At 44.7% G+C, this 26,121-nt stretch overlaps 1 protein-coding gene across 5 annotated transcripts in view; it reads left to right on the top strand.

The window, feature by feature from the left end:
* LOC142564818 (uncharacterized) overlaps positions 1-26,121 on the top strand; it is a 48,193-nt gene extending 22,072 nt beyond the window's left edge. For all 5 annotated transcript variants that reach the window (XR_012824684.1, XM_075675989.1, XM_075675986.1 and 2 more), the window contains 3 exons: positions 13,739-13,915; positions 15,270-15,464; positions 25,951-26,121. Coding sequence is in view for 4 of the 5 variants with exons in the window: in XM_075675989.1 (XP_075532104.1) it covers positions 13,739-13,915; positions 15,270-15,464; positions 25,951-26,096 (518 nt within the window). In the remaining variant the exon portion in view is untranslated. The remainder of the gene's footprint in view (positions 1-13,738; positions 13,916-15,269; positions 15,465-25,950) is intronic.

Genomic DNA, 26,121 nt, shown 5'->3' with positions numbered 1-26,121 from the left:
TACCTACGCGGTAAGAATAATTCTGCGCCGCGGGCTCCACATAGGAAGTTTTCTAGGTACCTCTGTTGGCCATGCAGGAAGGCCCGAGTGTGGCAAAAGTTTTGGATGTCTGTGACTTCTAGCGATGCTCTCAGATGACTGAGCCGCTAATATCAAGGCATAAAATTCCACACTTAACAATCCTCCATTCTGATCGGTCTGTACACATTCACTCTTCGGTTGCCATCGCGTTGACGTTACCTTATGGCCGCCGGAAAAAAGAAGCAGTCTGTGTGTCAAACTGCGGGAGCCTTCCTTCATTAGTGGTTCCTTCCACCCAGTGCATTACCTGTGGAAGTTATGGAAAAAAATATTACGTTTTAGAGCCTTCGAGAAAAAGGAAAGGGTTGCCGTGAAAATGCGCCAAATCCACACTGTTCGCGTTCGATGTTGGATAATGTCCGAAAGAAAGATACGCACCCGTGACTCGCCCCGGAAAGACGTGGCAAGACGTGGCAAGAGGTTCGCGCCGAGTGTGTAGACAGATAGCGGGACCGTCCCGGTATTGCGACATTGCAGTAATGCAACAATAATGGTAAGCTGTACGGGCGTCTAACGCTGGTCTTTTTGTGAAACGAGGTAGCGACGTGCGCAGGGGGCAGTCGTGTTGGCATACGGGGCTTTATTTCGATATCTATTTACCTGCTGCATTCACTTACTGCCATCTCGCAAACTCGGGCGAGCGAGAAAATCGGGGCATCTTGCTGGCACAACTGGGGCCAAGTGACACAAAATATCTTATCGCAGGTTTGTTCGTGAGAGCTAATTCCAGACATTGCTAATGCTGGACATATCGTTAGGGGAACCTGCTGGCCAATGACGAAGGGAACATAGTTATACAAAGCTTTGTGAATTCGGCCGCAAACTGCAGCTGCCATAAGCTGTGGCATTTGGATTATTTTGGTCAGATATACTTTATTTCTTTTCCAATATGCACCTTAATTTCAGCACTTTGCACTGTTTCTGATAGTTTAGGCATTTGCTGCGAAGCTACCTATATCATACACGAATGTAGAATCTCACAAGTGCTGAATACGTGGTCTGTACCAACAGTAAGTACCTCATAGACTAGTATGTTGCATATTCTGCTGAATATATTCGATGAGTAAGGTTGTACAATGTGTAACTATTGCGTGCCTCTACTTTTGCCTTTTTAGCTGAAAATATAATAAACATTTGGAATAGTAATGTTTTTGCTACAAATTTGTTCTCTATACGACAATCCATCGGCCCTTCTACTCGAATACATATTGCATCAAATATAAATACGTTTCTCTAAGGAATTACGCGAGATGTAGCAGATTAAAAAATGCTGCGTAGCTACCTCTCAAAGGTAACTGTCTGGTCGAAGGCTCGTCTTTTGTAATTGCTGATGACAGCCACCAGAGCACTCTTTTTGAGAGGTTCACTGACAACCAGAAGCAAAACCTTGTTTGCACTCTTCAGACATAAGAACCCATTGCATAATGAGCATTTTAAACTAGATGTATCTCTCCGTCTCAGGAACACAGTGCCCTCTCTGCTAAATGCCGGCTGCAGGTAACTGAAGGATTCCTCTTCTACCGGGAATACACAGCGCGCCATAAACTTTTTCGGCGCAAAGCGTTTAAAAATTGTCTTTTTTTATGCTTTGTCATATTGTAGACAATAATATAAAACCTTAACTCTTTGTGCGTGTCTGACGAGTGTATGTTTTCTTAGTCTACAGGAATGGCTATTGGGCGACGGTATAGACCCACCATAAGGGTAAAGTAAAGAACTTTTAGCTGCCTGCTGACTGCTTCGACGTTTTAGAATATACATTTTGGTTAGCTCCGCGATGGACAATTTAGAGGAGGTATGAGTGGCTGGGTAACAGTGGACTTTCTGCTGTCTCTCGCTGCCCTGTCAACATAGCACCGAATGACATCTTATTTACGGCTACACAAAGGCGAGATTATCCAAGGTTTTCAAGAAGGCATTCGACTCAATAAAGCAGGAGATACTATTGCGGAAATTACCTTGTTGTGGTCTAAGAGTAACACCACTGTAACTATTCGCTAGTTGCGTAACCTCCACATTGCAATTCACACAACAAAATGGCTTTTCTACACGTTTCAAATCTACTAACGTTGTTGCACAGCAGGGACCAATCTTGGTGTCCACACTGTTTCTTTTGTGCATCAGCGATATAAGGAACATTCTGAATACGCCCGAAATAGTGCGATAACTAAAAGATATGGTTCAGTACAAATAGGCTGCCACTAAATGTTAAGAACACAAAGTATATGTTCTTCATGCCTATGAACAAACATATACACGTTAACAATAACCTTCGCATCACATTTTCGGGCAACGTAATTGAACGTGTGTCATCGGCCAAATGCCTTGGTGTCACTGTCCACGAACAGCTTTCATGGACAGAACACGTTAGAAAAATCCGCTCAAAAATTGCCCGATCTATTGCAGTAATTAAAAGGTTGAAGTGCCTCCTGCCTCTATAGCTAACGAAGCAACTTTACTCTCATTGAATCACATTTGCATTACTGTTTGTTGGCATGGGCTCATACGAGTAACACGAACTTGAATTGACCCTTTATCCTTCAAAAGAAGGCAATGAGAGCTGTCGCCAAATTACCGTAGTCCGGAGCAGATATCTCCCTGTGGGAACGTCGGCTCCAGTCTAAGAATCTACTCGTTCGCTATCTGTTTAGCACTTGCAGTATCTCTCCTTCAACGAACGTTTATAAGAGCAGGTTGCTAAAACAGAGATGTGATCCGCTCGATACATGGAAATCAGTCGCACCTATGGTTTCCAGCCCTGCAACATACGCTGCCGAGGGCCCAGCGCTGTGGAAATGTTGATTATTTTTTGAACGGTGTGTATATCTAGCACATTGATGTTGATGAGGCGTTATTTAAAATGCGTTAGCAGTCATGGGACAATCACAAAGAATACAAACCAAAAAAGCTCGCTGGACTATCACCAAACGGAGCTGGCAGGAAGGCACTCTTTCTCTATCTAAGTGAAAGATATAAAGAAAAATGATGTTCTCAAGAGGCAACAATGTCTGTAAAGATGATTTAGCGTAAAAAATAGGAGGGATATTCAATGTATAAAAAGCCCACAGTGATCAGCCAAAAGGAGAGCGAAAGTCAGTCACCACTTCCAGGATATACAGAAAAATATATTTGATTGTATGGACTGGAGGTCGCCACTGACACGACACCCTCCCTTGCGGGGCACTCAACAATGGTAGAAAGTTCAACCGTATTCCTTGTTAAAATGCTTAGTATACGTTCGTGAGCCTAAATGCCCTGCAATCTAAAAGATTGATTTTGTAAGCTTCATTCAGCATAGACAAACCGCCATGAGGGAAAAAAGCAGGTCGTCCAGTGGCATTTGCCGAGACACCTGCTCGGTGAAACCGAAAGCAAATCCAAGCAAAGAGCTGGCATGCAGAGACTTCTGCACTAAGAGAGACGGGCGGCGAGCGAAAAGCAAATTGTCGTGAACCTCTGCGACAAATGCCTCCCGCAACGACCGAAGGTCGAGCACGGCGGGTACACTGGCAGTCCCAATCGCAGGTTATATGAAGACATTACTGAGGTGGAAATCAAAATGGCACTCCAAGGAGTCAACGGTAAGTCAGCCCCAGGGCCGGACCGCGTCAACAACAAAACGCTGAGAAACCTGGACGACAGATCCGCCAACAAACTCACGGGCTATATGAACACGTGCTGGAAAGAAGGCCGCATTTCTGAGCAGTGTAAGAGGTCCAAGTCAGTCCTCATACCCAACCCCGGAACGTCGTCTGGCTTGGAGAACCTACGCCCAATCTCTCTCACGTCGGGCGTGGATAAGGTCTCGGAACACGCGTTCCTGCACCATATGAATACGCATCTAGAAGAGGCGGAGGCCTACCCCCACACCATGATAGGCTTCCGATCCCGCCTGTTCATGCAGGACGTCATGCTACAACTGAAGAACTAGGCCCTTGACGACACGACAAGAAATACCAGAGCCATCTTAGGGCTAGACTTGGAGAAAGCATTCGACAACGTTGCTCACGAGCCAATCCTGAAACAAGTCTCTAATCTGAACCTAGCGGAAAGGCCTACAACTATGTGAGGAACTTTTTGAACGATCGCAAAGCCACCCTCACGGTGGTCGACCTCGAGTGCGAAGAAAGGACCCAGGGTGAGGTGCAGTGTGTCCGGCAGTCAGGCAGTCCCCAACACCTCAGATATATCTCCGCTCCTTTTCAATCTGGTTATGTAGGGACTTGCCAGCAAACTACGGCAAACTACCAAGCTTTATACGCGGACGATATAACGATCTGGGCGGACCGTGGTTGCGACGGCAAAACTGAGATCGCACTACAAATGGCCATTCACAGAGTCGAAGAGTACCTCCAAGGAACGGCACTCAAATGCTCCCCAAGCAAGTCCGAACTACTCTTTTACCGGGCCACGCGCAGAGACATGCCACCAATGAGGTACACGGGAACCCGGGAGTACGACGAAATCGGCCTGTACACACAAGACGGAAATGCCATCCCCAAAGCTAAGAAGATCAAAATCCTCGGAATGATCATAAAAGCCGACAGGGCTAACGGTGAAACCATGAGGAAGATAGAAGGCAAACTCACCAGTGCCACGAGACTCATAATGAGGATAAGCAACAGACACGCGGGGACGAAGGAAAAAATCGTCATTCAGCTGATCCACTCTTTCCTTGTCCACACATTGCCTACGTAGCCGCCTACCACAACTCGTACGTCGCGGAAAAGAACAAGATGAAAACGCTCAACAGCTCAAGATAGCCCTGGGCCTCCCGGAATCGATGAGAACCGAGCTCCTGGCCCAGATGGCACACACAACACCCTGAAAGAAATAGCTGAAGCACAACGCATCTCGCAGATTGAACGCCTGTCGACCAGCACGACGGTACGCCACATTATGAACAAGCTCGGCACAACGTACCACAATCAGCGCGGCGAGAAAATCCTGATCCTCAACAAAATCCGTGGGATCGTTATGGTGGCAAACATCCCAAAAAACGTGCAACCGGCGCAGAACTTGGCCGGGAGAGAAACGCGCGCTTTGTCGCCGCAGCCGAATATCCGAATAGCTATAAATGCACCGCCGTAGTCATAAACAATGACTCCAAAATCAGAATCGCATGCAGCATATACGCGAAACACTCGAAAATATCGGAGGAAGTAGCGATCGTGCTGGCCCTCACAGATTAGGGATGCGTAGCCCTACTAATTGACTTGCATCATCATCATCATCAGCCTGGTTACGCCCACTGCAGGGAAAAGGCCTCTCCCATACTTCTCCAACTACCCCGGTCATGTACTAATTGTGGCCATGTTGTCCCTGCAAACTTCTTAATCTCATCCGCCCACCTAACTTTCTGCCGCCCTCTCCTACGCTTCCCTTCCCTTGGAATCCATTCCGTAACTCTTAATAACCATCGGTTATCTTCCCTCCTTATAATGTGTCCTGCCCATGCCCATTTCTTTTTCTTCATTTTAACTAAGATATCATTAACTCGCGTTTGTTCCATCACCCAATCAGCTCTTTTCTTATCCCTTAACGTTAACCCTATCATTCTTCTTTCCATAGCTCGCTGTGTCGTCCTCAATTTAAGTAGAACCCTTTTCATAAGCCTCCAGGTTTCTGCCCCGGACGTGAGTACTGGTAAGACACAGCTGTTATAAACTTTTCTCTTAAGGGATAATGGCAACCTGCTGTTCATGATCTGAGAATGCCTGCCAAACGCGCCCCAGCCGATTCTAATTCTTCTGATTATTTCAGTCTCATGATCCGGATCCGCAGTCACTACCTGTCCTAAGTAGATGTATTCCTTTCCCACTTCCAGTGCCTCACTACCTATCGTAAACTGCTCTTCTCTTCCGAGACTGCTAAACATTACTTTAGTTTCCTGCAAATTAATTTTTAGACCCACCCTTCGGCTTTCCCTCTCCAAGTCAGTGAGCATGCATTGCAGCTGGTCTCCTGAGTTACTAAGCAAGGCAATATCATCAGCGAATCACCAGTTACTAAGGTATTCTCCAATAACTCTTATCCCCAATTCTTCCCAATCAAGGTATCTGAATACATCCTGTAAACATGCTGTGAATAGCATTGGAGAGATCGTATCTCCCTGCCTGACGCCTTTCTTTATTGTTATTTTGTTGCTTTCTTTATGGAGGACTACGGTGGCTGTGGAGCCGCTATAGATATCTTTCAGTATTTTTACATACGGCTCGTCTACACCTTGATTCCGCAATGCCTCCATGACTGCTGAGGTTTCGACTGAATCAAACGCTTTCTCGTAATCAATGAAAGCTATCTATAAAGATTGGTTATGAATAAAGGGAAAATCAGACATCCACCCGTTCCTAGCAATTGCTACAAAGGAAACCCATACGGGTTCCTCGAAAGAAAAGCCTCAGAGTTCAAGAAAAATTCGTCCTGGTCCGGGACTCGAACCCGGGACCACCACCTTTCCGGGGCAGCCGCTCTACCATCTGAGCTAACCAGGCAGCTAACGGATGGCAGGGCGAAGTCGAATCTGTCGACAACACGAAACATAGGCAAGAGTTTGACGTAGTAGTTCTGCCAAAATCCGCAAGGTAGAGAGAAGTAATGAATAAAGGGAAAATCAGACATCCACCCGTTCCCCAGCTGCCCAGCTGCCTTCCCCCTTTGCATAGCTCCAAAGGCTTTCTTTACTTCTTCCGGCGTTACCTGTGGGATTTCGAATTCCTCTAGACTATTCTCTCTTCCATTATCGTCGTGGGTGCCAGTGGTACTGTATAAATCTCTATAGAACTCCTCAGCCACTCGAACTATCTCATCCATATTAGTAATGATATTTCCGGCTTTGTCTCTTAACGTAAACATCTGATTCTTGCCAATTCCTAGTTTTTTCTTCACTGCTTTTAGGCTTCCTCCGTTCCTGAGAGCATGTTCAATTCTATCCATATTATACTTCCTTATGTCAGCTGTCTTACGCTTGTAGATTAGCTTCGAAAGTTCTGCCAGTTCTATTCTAGCTGTAGGGTTAGAGGCTTTTATACATTGGCGTTTCTTGATCAGATCTTTCGTCTCCTGCGATAGCTTACTGGTATCCTGTCTACCGCAGTTACCACCGACTTCTATTGCACACTCCTTAATGATGCCCACAAGATTGTCGTTCATTGCTTCAACACTAAGCTCCTCTTCCTGAGTTAAAGCAGTATACCTGTTCTGTAGCTTGATCCGGAATTCCTCTATTTTCCCTCTTACCACCAACTCATTGATCGGCTTCTTATGTACCAGTTTCTTCTGTTCCCTCCCCAAGTCTTGGCTAATTCCAGTTCTTACCATCGTATGTTCACTGCAGCGCACCTTGCCGAGCACGTCCACATCTTGTATGACGCCAGGGTTAGCGCAGAGTATAGAGTCTATTTCAATTCTAGCCTTGTCATTCGGGCTCCTCCACGTCAACTTTTGGCTATCGCGCTTTCGGAAGAAGGTATTCATTATCCGCATATTATTCTCTTTTGCAATGTCTGCTAATAACTCTCCCCTGTTATTCCTAGTGCCTATGCCATATTCCCCCACTGCCTCCTCTCCAGCCTGCTCCTTGCCAACCTTGGCATTAAAGTCGCCCATTAGTATAGTGTATTTTGTTTTCACTCTACCCATCGCCGATTCCACGTCTTCATAGAAGCTTTCGACTTCCTGGTCATCATGACTTGATGTAGGAGCTTACACCTGTACAACGTTTATTTTGTACCTCTTATTAAGTTTCACAACAAGACCTGCCACCCTTTCGTTAATGCTCTAGAATTCCTGTATGTTACCAGCTATATTCTTATTAATCAGGAATCCGACTCCTAGTTCGCGCCTCTCCGCTAAGCCCCGGTAGGACAGGACGTGCCCGCTTTTTAGCACTGTATATGCTTCTTTTGGCCTCCTAGCTTCACTGAGCCCTATTATATCCCATTTACTGAACTCTAATTTTTCCAATAGAACTGCTAGACTCGCCTCACTAGATAACGTTCTATCGTTAAACGTTGCCAGGTTCATTGTTCCAATGGCGGCCTGTCCGGAGCCAGGGATTCTTAGCACCCTCTGCTGCGTCGCAGGTCTGACCGCCGCCGTGGTCAGTTGCTTCGCAGCTGCTGGGGACTCAGGGCCGGGTCTTGATTGTTGTGTTCATATAGGAGGTTGTGGCCAAGTACTGCACCAGGGTAGCCAATCCTGCTCTGGTGAGGTAGTGCGTTACCGGTTCTGGTCACCGGGATCAGGACACACTCCGGACCTGTTTATGCAATTTTATCAACACGCGGATTTCTTTAATCCGGTGGAAAATTGCGCGGCACCGGGATTCGAACCACGGACCTCTTGCACGCGAGGCGGGTGTTCTACCTCTACGCCACAGCAAAGAACTACGCCAAAGGTAGAATTTCCAAGGAAGCCCTAGGGTAAAGCGCGCATAACCCAATCCGAGAGCTCGAGGATCGCATGTTTGCCTGCGCACGTCACCACGGAAGGCGACGCATTCCCGAACCTAAACGAGACGGCGCCCCGGACGGCGCGAGACATGACCCGCCGTGCCGTACAGGGCAAGACCTCTCGAACCATAGCGAACACTCCTCGCGCAGAGCCGGACAGGCTCCCCAGATACAATGACATAACCAGTGCATGTCTAAACGCCAGAAGGATATACCCACCGCCGAGTCCCAAATGCAACCGGAGGTAGGCTGTCGCCTGGAGACGCTCCAGACGAACATCTTCACTAACCCATTCCATCTGAAACTTATCTTCCCAGATAAGCATCAGGACGACAAGTGCAAACTGTGTCGGAAAGGACGAGCAACACTAAAACACATGCTGTGGGAGTGCAACGTAGTTATAGGAAGGATGGCAGTTGAGCGGGAGACTCTGTCGTCGAGGTTTGGCCACCGCTCTGCGCAGCTAAGACCTCAGCATCCAGACGTGGGCAGTCCAGCAAGCCTGTCAGGCGGCTTTGAGGCAGGGCCTTGACGTTCCCTCGTGGGAGACCTAAGGCCAGGTCGCGCTAAACCTTGCTGAACGTACAATAAAGTTGTATCCATTCAGTGAGACCAATATTAAGTGCAGCAAGCAGTAAGCTGCAAGGTATGGAAAAAGTTCTTGAGAGAACAAGTCTAATGTACGTGTTGGTTTCCGAGAGACATGTCTTCCTTGTAGGCACCGCCTTTCCTTAATTTTCTGCGTGCAATGGCCTTCTCATAGCGTTCGTTCTCGTAGCGAGACCCAGTCGGACTAAAATCCTCCTGGACAGAAATATTACGGCAGAAATCTCATGATGACTGTCGGTGGTAATACGATTGAAATTCCAGCAATGCAGCCGCCAAGTCTTCAAATTCAATTACTATCGTTTGCAAACTCGAACAGTTTTTAATCTATCTATCTATCTATCTATATCTCTATCTATCTATCTATCTATCTATCTATCTATCTATCTATCTATCTATCTATCTATCTATCTATCTATCTATATATCTATCTATCTACCTATCTATCTACCTATCTATCTATCTATCTATCTATCTATCTATCTATCTATCTATCTATCTAGCTATGTAACCTCTTTCCCCGAAACAGTGAGCCAAGTTGTCTACTACCTTAGGCCACCAAGTATGTGCTCGTGATGCCGTTGCGGTCAATTGATTGTCATCATTCCAGTTTTGTAATATTGACTGACCTTGCTGTCCTCGTCACACTTTCTACACTGGCAAAGTGGGCCAACTTGTCTGATAGCTTGGGCCACTAGGTATGCGCTTGTGGTTGTGATGCCGTCGTGGCTGTTGCATCGTCGTCATTCTAGATTTACCACCTTAGTCTCGTCATGCCGTCATCGCCACACCATCGTCGTCGTACTGTCATAATGAATTCGCTGTCACACCGCCATTGCTGTGCTGTCGTGATGGTTCCATAACCGTCACTCCAGCTTCGTCGTCCGACTCTCGTCATGCAACGTCGCCACGCAATCGTCGTTATACATATTTGGCGACGCAGTTGTCGTCACGTCGCTGTCGTCACACACTCTTCGTAATATCCCATACTCACGTCAGCGTCATCATCGCGCCGTTGTTATAGAGCCGACGTCATACATTCGTTGTCATGCCATTCCCTTCATGCCCTCGTGGTCATTCTGTCGTCATCGTACTAACGTCGTCATCTGATTCTCGTCTTGCCGTCGTCGTCACCCCATCTTCGTCATGCCGCCTTCGTCAAAATTGTCATCTTACCGTCGTCATCAGTTCAGTAGCGTCATTGCACTGTCGTCGTGCCGTCCCTTCGTGATTCCGCCGATATCAATCCTTTTCGTCGTTCAGCCGTAATCCTGCTGCAGTCATTCATTCATGATTTGCACCATGATTGTCGTGCCATGTTGTGTCGTGGGCTAAGCTGCGTTTGGTAGGCATTGTCACACCATGAACAGCAGGTTACCATTACTCCTCAAGAGAAAAGTGTATAACAGCTATGTCTTACCAGTACACACCTGCAGGGCAGAAACCTGTATGATGATGATGATGATAATGATGATGATGATGATGATGATGATGATGATGATGATGATGTCGTGCTATCGTCCTCATTGTGCTGGTGTCAAACAGTCACTGTGATCTACCCGTTGCCATTCTGTCGTCGTCACACAGGCTTTAACGTGCTATCGTCGTCATACACTCGTCATCCCTTTGTCCTCATACACTGTCCAATACCGGGCTATGTCGCATATATGCCGAAACACCGAAAGTCTCAGAATGACCGCTAGAGTTGTCGAATATACATGACTTTATATAAAATGTGTGTCTCTATATTGCTCGAATGTTAATCATATTACCATGGACAGCCCTCTTGAGGTGAGTTCTGCCACATTTTCGAAAATGTATACGTTGTAAGCGTCCCTCTTGCGGGAGCGAAATGCAGGTGTTCGCACGCTGGCCAGAAAAAGCTGTGAAAACAGCGTTGATACGAAAAACGTGTGAGCTTTTTCTTCTACTTTATAATTTCATTCGTTGTTTCCCAATCAATATTTCCAAAATCACTGGGATCCTTGTATGCCGAAATCGTTTAAACAAACTTTAGACTTGTCGCAGGGCCGTGTTTGGTTAAAGCAAGTGGTGTCAACCTCGACCAGATTATCTGCGTCAACACATTCAACAAAAAAATACATTTTTTCCCCAACTTCTCCATGATCAAAGCGATCCTCCAACGATCGCATTCTTCGAGAGCTGCAAGCACTGTGTTGCTATGGGCTCATTGTTAGGTTGCTAAGGCAGCTATTGGCGCAACAAAACAGGGAAAGCGAGAGAAATCCGTGCATCGCCTCCCGAAAAACACACTCCACACAAAACCGTCCACTCGATGGGCGCACAGGTGTCGGCTACCTTTGTGTATACCACATGGCTCGAGCAGCTGCTATGTCGAGAGGGGTGGGCAAGGGGCACCTGGGTGAAAACAATTATGAAGCACACAGACGCTGAGCATATTGCATTTTATTTTGATTTCATTTCGCTATATTTGGTCTCGGGCTACGGACAAGGTAGCAGTACTGAAAAGCGAAGGAAAAGGTAGACTACAAGTCTGGAATAAAAGTTCTTTGGTCGTATGCGGTCCAGCAAGGAAAAAAAAGAAATGAATGTCTAATATATTGAGCAAATGCGTTTTCGACACCGCAGTTGGAAAGACGTCAGCGCATCTGTCACGTGATCCCAGCACTCCCAGTAACACGTGGCGCAAATTGCGCTATCAGCCACACACCCCGAATTCTTCCTTTGAATTCTACGCCACGTTGCCGGTGATGAAACGTGAAGTCAAATTACTTCACATAGCAACAGCTAGGCGACATTTAGAAATCGCTAAAGCTAGCCTTATACATTGCACTTAGACGTATCTTGTTTCGTATCTGGATAGCTTGCAGCAGCAGCTAGGGACAAAATGACGTTGAGATAGCAATTATAATTCATATTTTCCTTATTACTAACTGCCACTGGCAAAACAAATATAAGCAGTGCTGATCTGATTATATGCAACAAAAATAAGCATAAATTATGCTCACGCTAGTTCTGGTGCATATGCGGTGGAGCTCGCAAGTGATGGTTTGGGCGACCAAGTAAGCGACAGCCCTGTATATATATATATATATATATATATATATATTTGTGTGTCTGTGCGTTTCTATGGCTGACCTTCTGTAGTTATATCATGGGAAGCCAACAAACAAAGACACCAGGGACAGCATAGGGTAAATAAATTGTACTGATTAATTGAATTAAAGAAATAATAAATTAATGCAAATGAAAGGGGATGAAAAAACAACTGAGCGCAGGTAGGGCACAAACCCACGTCTTCGGAAATCGCATACGATGGTCTTGCCAATTGAATTACCGCGGCGCATTTTTCCAACAACTGACTTGCGTACTTCATGCTAACTTAGTAGAATTAATACAGATACGGTTAACATGATTATCTTAAGATGATACGCTTAAGTAACATGATCAGCTTCTTTTTCTTATGATGCTTGACGCGTCCATACTTTTGCGCGATGTCTTATTACGATGCCTAGCCACAGTGGTAGTGCTGTAAAAATAGTGGAATCGCAATCGCATGCGCTGCTGTGTGCTACCAAGTGGGAGCGTGTGGATCCAGTTATAATTACCAAGTTCCAAAAACAGTTGAACAGTCACTTATTACGAGTCGTATTCTACGAGTCCATCGGAGTATTCGGTAATGGACATCTAACGTCTTCATCGACGTCAGTGCCGATTGGAAAACAAGTTTCATGGTTGAGTTGGTAAGATATAAACCGCACCGCTTCTGAATTAGAAACAATTGTAAAACCGATTAGAAAGAAGTATTTTAGGACGCGAGCCTCCATTGCGGCGACAGCGCGCAACAAACCGTTTTGCCGGCGTTCCACTTGCCGGCGTTCCACTTGCCGGCGTTCACTTGCCGGCGTTCCGAGGTTGAAGTTCTTTGGAGGTTAGCGTTACAGCGCTGGTGCATGACTGAGTTTTTTATCCTCGAAGAAGGCCGTGCATCGCGAAGGGCCGGCAACAGAGGCAGTCAATATGTAGAGGTCGTGTGTGAACTCGGCTACGCAGATTCCTTCCATTCCTACGGATATCGGGGACTATTTATGCAGCCTACTGATTCACACGTCTGCCCTCTACCGCTCCATATTTTGCAGTGTGAATGGAGCACGGAGATGCACCGAGGTCAAGCGGCTCGCGGCTGCTGCCGCTATTCCCAACTCCAGCGTTTTCATAGACAGTTTTCGCTGTCATCGAGCGATGTGTGCTCATATTTACCTGTGTGTAATTTAGTTAAAACTGGTTGACGGGCTAGTTTTTTTTTTGAACCCATGATAGAATGGGTGAGCGAGACACTGTGTGTCTACTTCTTTCTACGTCCTCATTGAATCACGTTTACATATTCCACCATTGTTAATTTAGTTAGTAAGCGAATGCTTACAAGTTTATACGGCCGCTAACACTACTATCCTTGCTTCGTTCAGCTATCTACTAACTTACTATCGCCATCGGTGCTTCTCCCATCCGGTGGAACTGTGATTTTTTCCTCATTATTTTTTATTTTTCCCAATATTTCTCCCTTTACCGAGCACTTTCTCCTTGCTTTAGTTTCTCCTTAATATTTTACTTCGCAGATGCTGTGCCAAGAAGTTCGCGGTGTCTTCAACCTCCGACGATAGAAGGATGCGACACCTTGCTGCTGCAGTGGAGCTTTATACCAAGCGCTAACCAATGTGAGCAGGACCTTGCCTGTTATCAACAGACAAACAGCTTTTCCAGTAAAGAAGAATGCGAGATAACGTGTCCACGAGGTATGTGAACCTAACATTATTTTCCTAACTCTAGAAGCCCTAATGACTGTAGTATGAAGAGCCGCATAGGTCGTGGCGCTCTACCTGGTTTCTCTAATCGTATTTGTCTTGCAACTCTATATTATTAGAAGCATTTCGTGCAATTTCTTTTTAATTTCACGTCAATGCTACATGGATCCCGTAAATATTCGGCCATTTGATTCATTAGTGTTCATAATCTTGGCATTTTAATGTTGATCAAACTGCTATAAGTGTCTTTTTTAATTTTAGGGAGAGAGGTTACTCAGATACATCGAGTTCAATGCGATGCGTGGTCGTAGAGAGGGCACGTAAACATCCGTAGCGGTAGCTTAGTGACTGAGGCGTTTGACGGGTGAGCTCGAGGTAACGGATTCGGTCCCGGACACGCCAGCCGCATTTCGATAGAGGTGAAGTGCAAAGTAAAAGAAACATAGGTGAGGGCACGGTAAAGAAGCTCAAATGGTAAAAAAGTTTCCATAGTCTATCAATCCTTCTCATTTACCCTGATATCGTGTTATTGGTACGCCAAACCTGATAATTTCTTCTTCCAGAGCGTGTACGTCCGCATTGTCGTCTCTGGCACAGTACTAGATCTCATGTCACTGTGACGTGAGTTCAGCAGTGAAGGCCTAGTCCAACAAATGCTGGTTGGGTCAAGCGGTTGCGCTGGACGTGAGCTCAAAACGCAGGCGATTGGGCAAAAGGAAGGCAACAGCGCCTACGCACCTAAAATCTAAGTAAATGTGCGATATCTGAAACTCATTGTCACAAGGAGCCCCAGAATGCTCAAGGAATTCACAAAGAGAAAGTGAAGCTGTTGAGAACTTCCGGAAACATTTCTGCGAACCATTTGTGAAGACGGTTGTAATTACTGTGGAGCAACTCTCTGTGTAACAGCCCCACAAATTTTTGCCTCTCTTTCGCATTTCGAAGCATGTGGTCCTCACGATGATGTCATGTCGTTGCTGTTCTTTTAGTGCCGTCTTGCTTTTTCTGTCCGTCATGTTCGCTCGTTTGCATGACTGTCCTACAGCAATGTGGAGGTTTGTGAAAAATAGTTGACATTCACTTTATTTGTACCCGCAACCAGGGGGTGACTGACTCCTGTCTCTTTGTGCTTACATGCCGAGAATGCACTGAAAATATGACGAGTCTCTCTTTCTCTCACAAGACATGTTACCCAGCTTACCAGCTATACTTCCTTGCTTGACTTCTAGCTCGCGGGTTGTACTATTGCTTATTGACACAACACTCAACTGACTGCATGAAGATTGAATTATTCATGCTATGCTGGGGGTAAACGAATAGAATGTCTCATTTATGGTACCTGCAGTTTCTGCACCAACGCCTCCCATCAGGATTCTCGGCTGCCGTTATTGGCTTCTTCATATGTCGCTCTGCAAGAAAAGTTGGGCGTCTTCCCGTCGGGACTTTTTCGGAAAAACCCACGACCTCATGGTCTTCACAGGGTGTGGTTACTGGAAAAGTAGAGTGTACGTCTATGATCTCCGCTCTAAAAAATGCCGAGGTAAGTTACCAATTACAAATTATTTCTAGTACGTCCCAGGCGAAATAATAATGATCCCTAGGTATTGAAAAATCTTTTGATATAGAATTAAGAAAAATATTTTCTTCAATACACCTGTAATTCGGCCGTAGAATGGATACCCGCGCTTATCTCAATAAGTAGACTACTATTATTTGTTTATGCTGGTCGTAAAGCGGTAAACTGCTATTACATTAATGAATGGGCTTGTCATCACTTATATATACGTGGTATCGCAATTACATCACAAAGCCATTTTGTTGACTAATTATTAGGCTCGCATAATTCGAAAGTCACGCTAATCGCCAATCAAAGTAGTTTCTACTAGACATCTATTTATTTATTTATTCAAAATACCCCCAAAGGCCCTCATTACGAGGGTATTACATGGGGGGGGGGGTCAATCACAAGCACTGGTTGTAGTTTGTACATACTAAAAACAAGAGAGGTTAACAGAAGTAATAATACAGTGAAACATAGTTAACATACAAGATAATTAGGTCACAATTATTACAGAGAAAACATTAGTACATATTAGGAGAACATAAGGCAACTGCACTAAAAACACCAACAAATATCGAAAAACACTGTAAAAGTCCCAAAAAAGAATAATAATACGATTAGTCGACAAGTCGTGAGCGAATTAAATGTTGAAACTTAGTCAAGTCTGGTTCCGTGGCAATGACTGATGGTAAGGCGTTCCATTCAGTTATTGTGCGTGGTAAGAACGAAGATGCATAATGGGATGACTGGCAGTTAATGCGTTTGACTTTGTATGGATGGTCACGGCGTGGAAAAATAACTGTTGGTGACTGAATGAAATCATCGTGAAGTGATGGATGGTGATAAAGCTTATGGAAAAGTGTTAGGCGAGAAATTTTACGGCGAAGTGCTAAGTTGTCCAAGTCAGCTTTATTCTTTAACGCGGTGACGCTGGTGTAACGTGAATAATCTGAAAATATTGTCACATCGTCAAAAATGGGCGCTTCTTTCTTCGATAGCCTATGTAAAAACTCTTAAATATATTTTCTATAGAATATTCCAAGCGTAACCAGTAGAAAAATGCATCTGCATTTGTTATACTTTTGCTCTACTGAAACAGTCACATTCTGACAGCACAGCTATGGAGAATATAAAATTTTAACAATGTTCTCAAATAGATGCAGTGCTGCTACGTGAAAACACTAAGCTGACGCGCACCGACATTACGCATAAACACCACAGTGACTTCCTTTTTGCCCCACCGAAATGGTGATGCGTTTAAATTATTTTAGCCTAGTAAGTTCGCGAAATTTTATGGTGTCCTTCTTGCACTTACACTGTGTCACCATGAAGTCAGTGCTACTAAACAGTTCCAAACATCACACAGTGCATACAAGGACAAGGGACCAAAAGAACGACGAAGACAAGCGCTTGTCTTCGTCGTTCTTTTGGTCTCTTGTCCTTGTATGCGCTATAAGTGATGTTTGAAACAATGAAATACCAACTAGCCCGTACCCAAACATTGCTATTAAGCAGGCCTAATAGTCTCAGGTGGACCCGCGAAGAATGTGCGTACAACACGGCTAACGCAGACGTACTCGTGAGTGCAGTTGTCCAAACTATTTGGTTGAAGCCATTTGCTCAAACTTTTCCGTTTCAGTTTTTGTTTTTGCCTGTACTCGCTTTATGTTCCTCTAAATGTTCATCCTCGCAACACTCGAACATAATAAAATCATCCGTTAGTTCTGCGTGAACAGTATTTTTCTCTATGGCAAACACATTCATACAATAAAATCTAGCTGCTAAGACAAAGTATAGAAACGGCCTTGGCCCTGAATTTTGTTCAGTAATATTAATCGCATCCAGATAATAGCATATGCAATAGCAAATCGTTCCGCAAAACACGATCCAACAGCCGCCTTGTCGAGCCATTAGTGTTCGTAAGGTTCAATGATGCGTTTTGGTTCGTAGAATACACATTATTGAAAGCTTGCATAAAACCTTGAATATCTCCTGGTAGTGGGCAAAAGTTGTAGTGGTAGTGGGCCAAAGTTGTTGAAACGTCTTGTCCCCGCAGGGGCGTCTGCGCAAGCAGGCGTTTGGTGTGTTGCGACACCACGGACCCGAGCACACGAGGGTTGGACCCTCCCGCGTGTAGCCGTGCGCGGCTTAGCCGTGTCCGGGGAAAGGGGGATCCTGGGGGTTGAGCCGATGCCGGGTGTTCGGACCTTTAAGGCCCCCCGGCGGAGGCAACACGCCTCTTTGGCCTCTGCTTCACGTAGACGGCACCCCCGGACTGACCCACCCGGGGGAAACCGGTAGTCGCCTTTTCCTGTCTCTTTCTTCTCAAACCTTCGTCTTTATCTCTAACTCTACATCTTTCCTGTCTTCTTCTCTCTTCCAATTACTTCCTTTCTCCACGGCGGCAAGGGTTAACCTTGTGTGGATATCCTACCTTGGGTACACCATATTGGGTTATAGTGATGGCGTACGGCTGGCGTCGTGCAGGCTTGTACACAAGCTGTGCCGCGTCCCCTCGTTGGGCTCCGTGGTGGGCGGTCGGCGCTGTTGCCGAACATACACATTTTCCTATGGCAGCGCAAGCCTCTGTTGTTTATGATCGGCGTCTGAAGAGATGCCGCACCGAAGTACCATTTCAATTTTCCTTTCAAAGCAACGCCCCAACATTTCCAAAGTACTATGTAGTGCATAGTGAAAGCAACGTTCCGGTAAGGAAACTCTCTCCTTTCCTGGTAGCGAAGTGTCTGAAAGACAAAATAGGACCTACATACAAAGCATCCAAAATGTCTAGCGGGGACCTCCTCCTAGAACTGAATAACAAAGATCAAGCAGATAAGCTCTCTGAACTTACCAGTATTGGCGAAGCGACAGTGACTGTTTCAGCCCACAGAACACTTAATACAAGTACGGGAGTAATATCTGAAGAAGACTTCATTGGTTTAAGCGACGAGGAACTGCTGGTAGGTTTCCAGGAACAAAATGTCACCAAAGTACAAAGAATAGTAATCCGAAGAAACGATCAAGAAATCCCCACCAAACATGTTATACTCACCTTCGGAACAAGCGTAATGCCGACTTCACTCGATGCAGGTTATGTCAAAGTCAATGTGAGACCGTATATCCCAAATCCCAGACGGTGTTTTAAGTGCCAAAGATTTGGACATGCTTCACATGCATGCCGAGGACAAACAACTTGTGCTAAATGCAGCTCCAACGACCACCAATCAGAGAATTGCACTTCTTCGCCACATTGTGTTAACTGCAAGGGAGATCACCCCGCTTATTCGCGGTCCTGCCCTTGCTGGAAAAAAGAAAAAGAAGTCATTGCGCTAACTGTTAAAGAAAAAATCTCGTTCTTCGAAGCCAGAAAAAGACTGTCGTACCTTCCCCGAAGAAGTTATGCCGAAGTGATGCAGGCGGGGGCAGCGTCACAGAGGCCTCCGGAGTCCTCCGAGCCCACGCGCAGTGGTGCCGTAGTGACTCCTCCCGCCCCCGTGGTGGAAGCAGTCAGTACTGCTCCACCCTCTTCGACGGCCCTGCAGACACCAGCCCCGCAGGGCCTTAAATCAAACGAACCCCAAGGCCCGAGGCACGTGTCTCGGCGCCTAACTCTCGGTCCTCCAGCGCCTCAGAGAGAGCGATGGAGGTCGAAACAAAAACTCCGGTGTCATTGACACCGAAGGATAAGCGCTCTCTCGAGCGCGGTAAGAGGGACAAAATCCCAATAACAACTCAAAATAAGAAAGCGTTAACCTAAAGGTTATCGCTCATTTGCATTAGCCTTTTTAATTCATGTCACCTATACCACACCTCTTAATTTTTCCGTAATGCTATTTCTTATCTTTCCATTTTAAAATGGCTTTTATTATCCACTGGAATTGTAGAGGGCTTTTACACAACTTAGGTGACATTAAAGACATATTAATAAACTTCTCTCCTGTCGCCCTGTGTTTACAGGAAACAAACCTAGGCGAAAAACACAAAAACATTTTGAAAGGTTTCACTGTTTTACGGCGTGACCGTACTCAGGCGAACCGGCTGTCAGGTGGTGTAGCCATTGTCCTGCCAGGTGGTATAGCAGCCAGAGAAGTTCCCATTAACACTCACATAGAAGCCGTTGCTGTCACCGTTTTAGCTCACAAAACCATCACCATTTGTTCAGTATACATTCCGCCGCATTTACATTTTACCGTAAGAGACCTAGAGTTAATTTTAAACCAGCTACCCGAACCATTTTTATTAGCCGGTGATTTTAATTCACATAACACGTTGTGGCGTAGTCAAACAACTGACACCAGGGGTCAAACGCTTGAAGATTTTATCCTAACAAATAACATATGCCTTTTAAACACCGGTGCGGCAACTTACTACTCCCCAAGCACAGGCGCTATGAGTTGCTTAGATCTGGCACTATGCTCTCCATCTCTCTTTGACGATTTTCAATGGAGTGTTATTGACAACCCCTATGGTAGTGACCATATGCCTGCTATTATTAAAAGAAAATCTCCTTCTCCTACCATACCATTAAGACCACCCCGTTGGAAACTCCACCTAGCAGACTGGCCTCTCTTTACTGAAAAGGCGAGTCTGGATAACATATCAGATGAGCTAACCATAGATGAAATGAATGATAAGATCACCGCCTGCATACTTGCTGCAGCAGCAGAAACAATCCCACAATCCTCTGGCTTATTAAGAAAAAACCTGAAACCCTGGTGGACGAAGGAATGTACACAAACAAAAAAACTACAAAACAAAGAGTGGGGTATCTTTCGGCGATACCCAACACAAGACAATCTACTCTCCTTCAAAAAAGCAAAAGCGAAAGCCAGGTACACACGCAGACAAGCCGAAATACAGTCCTGGAAAAATTATGTCTCGTCTATAAATAGTTCAATAACGTCCAAACGAATGTGGGATCAGGTTCGTAAGTTTAGAGGCGACTACGCACCTTACACTATCCCTATACTATCACCTCCAGGCACGCAAACAAATATAGACGAACAAGCAGACATATTAGGACAACACTTCCATACTATATCAAGCTCGGTAAACTATTCAGCTGCATTTCTAAAACATAAGCAATTAGCAGAAAAACTAAAGCTTCCGACCACAGGAAGTTCAGAAAGACCCTATAATGCCGCTTTAACACTACCGGAAATCAATAGAGTACTAACAACTGACAAAAAAACAGCACCTGGTCCGGACAGAGTACATTACGCGATGCTCGCTCATCTATCTCCTAATGCAGTTGAAACCTTGCTTCGTTTTTTTAATAAAATCTGGGAAACGGGAAAAATGCCGAAAGAGTGGAAGAAAGCTATCATAATCCCGTTCTTGAAAGCTGGAAAACCTCCCACAACAGCAACCAGTTATAGACCCATAGCACTCACAAGTTGTCTTGCAAAGTCCTATGAAGCCATCATCAACATAAGACTGACATACATCCTTGAAACAGAGAACATACTAGATAACCATCAATGTGGATACAAGAAAGGTTGCTCCACAACAGATCACCTAGTACGGCTAGAAGACGAGATACGTGAGGCCTTTCTACACAAACAAAATTGTCTCACTGTTTTCTTTGATTTAGAAAAGGCCTACGACACAACATGGAGGTTTGGCATCTTAAGGGACTTAGCAGATTTAGGAATCCGAGGTAGAATGCTAAAATGTCTAGCCGACTTCATGTCGGAGCGAACATTCCAGGTGCGTTTAGGAACGGCGCTGTCACGTATATTCATCCAGGAAAATGGAGTGCAACAAGGATGCGTACTAAGTACAACACTCTTCATAGTAAAAATGAACTCTGTTAACAAAGTCATCCCCCCCTCTGTTATGCACTCCATATATGTGGACGATCTGCAAATAGCGTGCCGCGCCTCAAACTTACAAACATGTGAAAGACAGCTCCAGATAACAATTAATAAACTAACCGAGTGGGCTGAGAAAAATGGCTTCCGCTTCTCTACTCAAAAAACCGTTACAGTGCTATTCTCGCAAAAACAAGGATTGTACTCAGACCCGCTTCTAAAATTGAATGATGTCGCACTGCCGGTAAAACAGGAATGTAAATTCTTGGGAGTAATCTTTTATAAAAAACTAAACTTCCTAGCCCACATTAAAACACTAAAAATTAAGGCAAATAAAGCATTGAATATCCTAAAAGTTCTGTCTCATAAGCACTGGGGTTCCGACCGAACCTGTCTTTTACGTATTTACCGTTCTCTTGTGCGTAGCCTTTTAGACTACGGCTCCGTGGTTTACGGCTCAGCCAGGCAGTCCTACGTCCAACTCCTTGATCCAGTACATAACCTTGGATTGCGACTGGCAAGCGGTGCCTACAGAACGTCACCCATTCAAAGTTTATATGTTGAGTGTAATGAACCCTCATTACAGCAGCGCAGAGCATTATTAACATTCTCTTACCTACTCAGAATTCAGTCATCACCGCAACACATATGCTACAACATCCTCACACAGTGCAACTCACGCTTACACTACACAAATAAACCGAACATGATTAGGCCACTTCTCCTGCGGTATGAGAAATACTGTCACGATTATGACATCCCCCACGAAGTCCTCCAGGTCGCCAAGAAACCACAACGGTTGGCCCCATGGTACAATTTCACGCAGTTGTGCGACTGGACATTAACACATTTAAAGAAAAAAAACACTCCACACGAACACATCATGCAAGAATTCCGTGCTCTTCAAGACAAGTATCAAAATCACATGGAATTCTACACGGATGGCTCCAAAACAAAAGAACACGTGGGTGTAGGGGCCGTAACAGAAAATTGGGAAACAAGTGTCCGTCTACCAATACATGCTTCTATTTTCACTGCTGAAGTTTATGCTGTATGGGTTGCAGTTAAAAAGATTATCACTGGCAAGCACAAAAACACAGTCATATACACGGATTCCTTAAGTACACTGAAGGCTCTACATATGAAATCTGAGTGTGAACCCCTGATAGGAGACATTTTAAACATGTTGGTGCTTAACGAATACGGGAGGTCAATTCGTTTCTGCTGGGTCCCAAGCCATGTTGGGATACCAGGTAACGAAGCAGCTGATAGATGTGCATTGATGGCAGCGCACAAAGATATTACAAACACGGCATTCCCATATAATGACAGCATCCGTGCAATTAGAAAAGCCTTCACGGTAAAATGGCAACGCGAATGGGACCGTTGTGCTGACAACAAGCTACATCTCACGAAACCCATAGTTGGCGAGTGGAAGTCGTGTTATCATCAAGAGCGGTTCATCGAAGTAGTTTTATGCCGGCTACGCATTGGGCACACACACCTCACACACAATTACTTACTTACGAAAGAAGACACACCAACATGCGAGAAATGTCAACAAGCACTAACAGTTATGCACATATTACTCACATGTACGCAGATTGAAACACACAGACGAACACTTTTGCACAAATTATATCAACTACACATACCTTTACACCCTGCTCTGATTTTAGGTGATGATGCGCTAGTCCCATTATGTGACGTCCGTAAATTTCTACACGACACTGGATTCTTATATAAAATATAGATTACTAACCCAGCCTTTTCCTTCACAAACTAGATTTTAAAACACCTCGTGTTTGGCGCAGCATAGCCTTAGCTGCTTTTGCGCCATTAAACCCCATTTAACTAACTAACTTGACACGTCTTGTGGTAGTGGGCGCTAGGCAAAAGTTGTTGAACTCTATGCTCCAGAATCCTTATGTACGCAAAGAAATTGGTTTGCCGATATAGAGTTTAAGAACATTTCAGTTTTGAAAAATAGAGGAATTATCTTTTTTATATGTGCATAGTAATATTACAGGTGGCCCACAAGTACAATTAAACAAATGAGCTCGTCGCAAAAATACCCTCAGTTAGGCCAGTGAAGAGCGAGCAACGTTACGTTGGACGAAATCGTGCGAATGCACCAACTTTCTAAATGCATAGAAGAAGAAAGTTAGGTCAGAGATTCAGTGTATCATTAGTCGATTCTTGCTGGAGGACCTAGGTGGTATACGTGTTTGAGAATATAAATGATGGTCAAGACTTCGCTGTCTTTGAGCTACAGCATGCACAAGTCTGACTGCTCACGGTATCATGTGAAATACTTTCTGAACAATCAAAATATATCGATATGTTGGTTTTGGGCTTGCTATGTAATTCTAGGCCATAAAATTTGCAAGACACACCTTACTGACGACCGCGATCGAACGACGAATATCGCTGGAGCCAAGGTATCCACAGAGTTCAACCTGTGTTGAAGTCGACTTATAGAAATATCTCCAGCGACATGTGTTGTTCGCCCATTCTTGATCACATCCAGCTTTTAGCTTCGTGTGCTCGTCTTGCTGGCATCATTTGTGAGTCAATTTACTTCAAAGCCACAAGTGACCACTGAGCACGTAGTTGTTCCTTTGTCGCTTTGTGAAATACAGTTTGTAATCAGAATACGTCAAAAAAGAAATGTTTATTACGCTCATTAGGTGAAGTGCAAAAACGTTCCAAGAAACTGTAACGAAATTTGAGCAACACTTAATTACTTTGTTCAGATTCAAGCACTAGACAAGTAAAGCGTATTCTATCTCGACACCTCGTATAACTGCCCAATTTTTGTTCGACTGGGTGTTCACGGTTGAGCATATCTGACCTATCTTTAAAATTGTTGGCAAAACTTTCAATATGTCATTTAAAAAGCGAACAGTAGGGTACAAAAAGAAAAAAAAATGCCGCACGAGAACAACTGCCCCAACGCACACACGCCGGACTACTTCTAAGAGCAATATCTCTCCCAATCCCTATTACCTTGCTTCGCACCCGCAAAATGTCGCTTGTTACTAAGCCGCGTGATCTAGTGTATAGTGCACTAACAAAGCAAAGCATAAAATAAGCCCAGACATGTTTTGAAAAAGAAAGCTCGAAGATGAGCGAGAGCTCTAACATTTTCGGAAGCATGGTTGCTTTTATATTCTCAGAGATATCAAAGTAGCATAGGCCAGTGTGACCACCGAGAAGCGGTTCATGGTCAACTTTGCGATGTGATATTTCTTTCGGCTGGCCAATACATCTGTTCTGCGACAAAGACGGACAAGTTTAGGTTGTTCTGGCCAATATTTGAGATACTGTTGGTGGTAAAACACGGCCTGCCTTCTATGATAATTATCGTGGCCACGAGCATTATCACAGAAGTACATCTGTCGTTTGCGTGTGCTCTTAAAACAGTTGCACCCTTTGGGGTCCATATTTGCCTCGCAATTAACGATAATCGCCGTCTGTCTTGCCCGCATTTCCTTTGTTTAGCGTGCATGCCCGGTACTTCCAAGTGACGAATGACACGCGCGTTATCAGCGTAACAGAGCATTCTCGACAAGAATGTAGTGAGTGCCGCGTTTTTAATAAGAAAAATGTTAGAAAGACAGACGGCGATTATTGTTCTGAGGCAAATGTACACCCCAAAGGGTACACCTGTTTTTAGAGTGCAGGGCACCGCTATTCCCGACAGATCCACAATGTTCATATTGACACCCTTCTCCAAATGTGTAATCGAGAGTATTCCTTTGTGCCTTCACAAATTGTTTAGCCTCAAGAGCTGTTGAGTGGAAGCATTTCGCCTTATCACCTACAACGAAACTGTCGTAACGTGTTTTCTCCCTCCAGGGAGCTACCGTCAGGACAAATTGAAGATCTCTATGTCCGATATTGGAAATGTTTCCACAGAATAATTTATCAATATATGCTTATAAAACTATTCAGTTTGGAAAAGCTGTGCGCAGCTACAAATAACAGGCATAAAGATTCGTTAAGTCAAATCAAAAGACGTGACGAACAGCTAAACATCGATACATTGTAGAAGTGCTGCTTGAGGAACTCTACGGAGGTTCAATAAGTTTGTAAAACATTAGCCCCAAGAAAACGATAAGCAAACTTTTTTTCTGACAACTTACAGTTCGTCTTCAAATTGATTGACGTTTCTTAATACTGCTGGAGAAATTTGCAATTGTTTGGGCAAATATCTGCTGCGGATAAGCGTGACTGTACTTTCGGAGGCGCCGCACACATTGCAATCTTCAGAAATGTATATGAGTAACTATAGCGACCTGGGTTGTTGTGTGAAACGCGTAATTCTTGAGCACATAAGAAAATGGCTTGCTCAGGATTTATTCTAACCTACACCGACTCGGGAAATTAAGCCTAAAGCATAAAAAGCCAGCGTTTCCTCTCTCTGTATGATATGCGAAAGCATACGATGGGGATAAGACAAAAACAAATCATCCAAGATAGTTCCCGAACGCTGCTACTGGAGTTCACTAGGCTCCGAATTTTAAAGAAATCAACCGTACCGAGGTCAGCTGAAATTCTTCAAACGGTGAGAATAGAATTTAACAACATTGCATTACTGTCGCATTATCTAAAATTTTGGTTACACGTAAGCTTATTTTCTTTTACAGTGAAGCCCTGGTGGTGGAGGCTGCCTCCAGAGAAAAAACCATTGTTTGGCGATTCAATCAGCCCCGTTATTGTTCCTGTAGTAACGACTTTCGAATCACTTGGTGAACCCACGGTGCCTTTCATGACTACGGGCCGTGACTACTGAAAATAAAGAATTCTTTAGACCTGGT

The sequence above is a fragment of the Dermacentor variabilis genome, chromosome 11 (genome assembly GCF_050947875.1).
Source record: "Dermacentor variabilis isolate Ectoservices chromosome 11, ASM5094787v1, whole genome shotgun sequence".
Lineage (NCBI taxonomy): Eukaryota > Metazoa > Arthropoda > Arachnida > Ixodida > Ixodidae > Dermacentor > Dermacentor variabilis.
The sequence above is the reverse complement of the archived record's forward strand: the minus strand, read 5'-3'. Positions and strand labels throughout refer to the sequence as shown.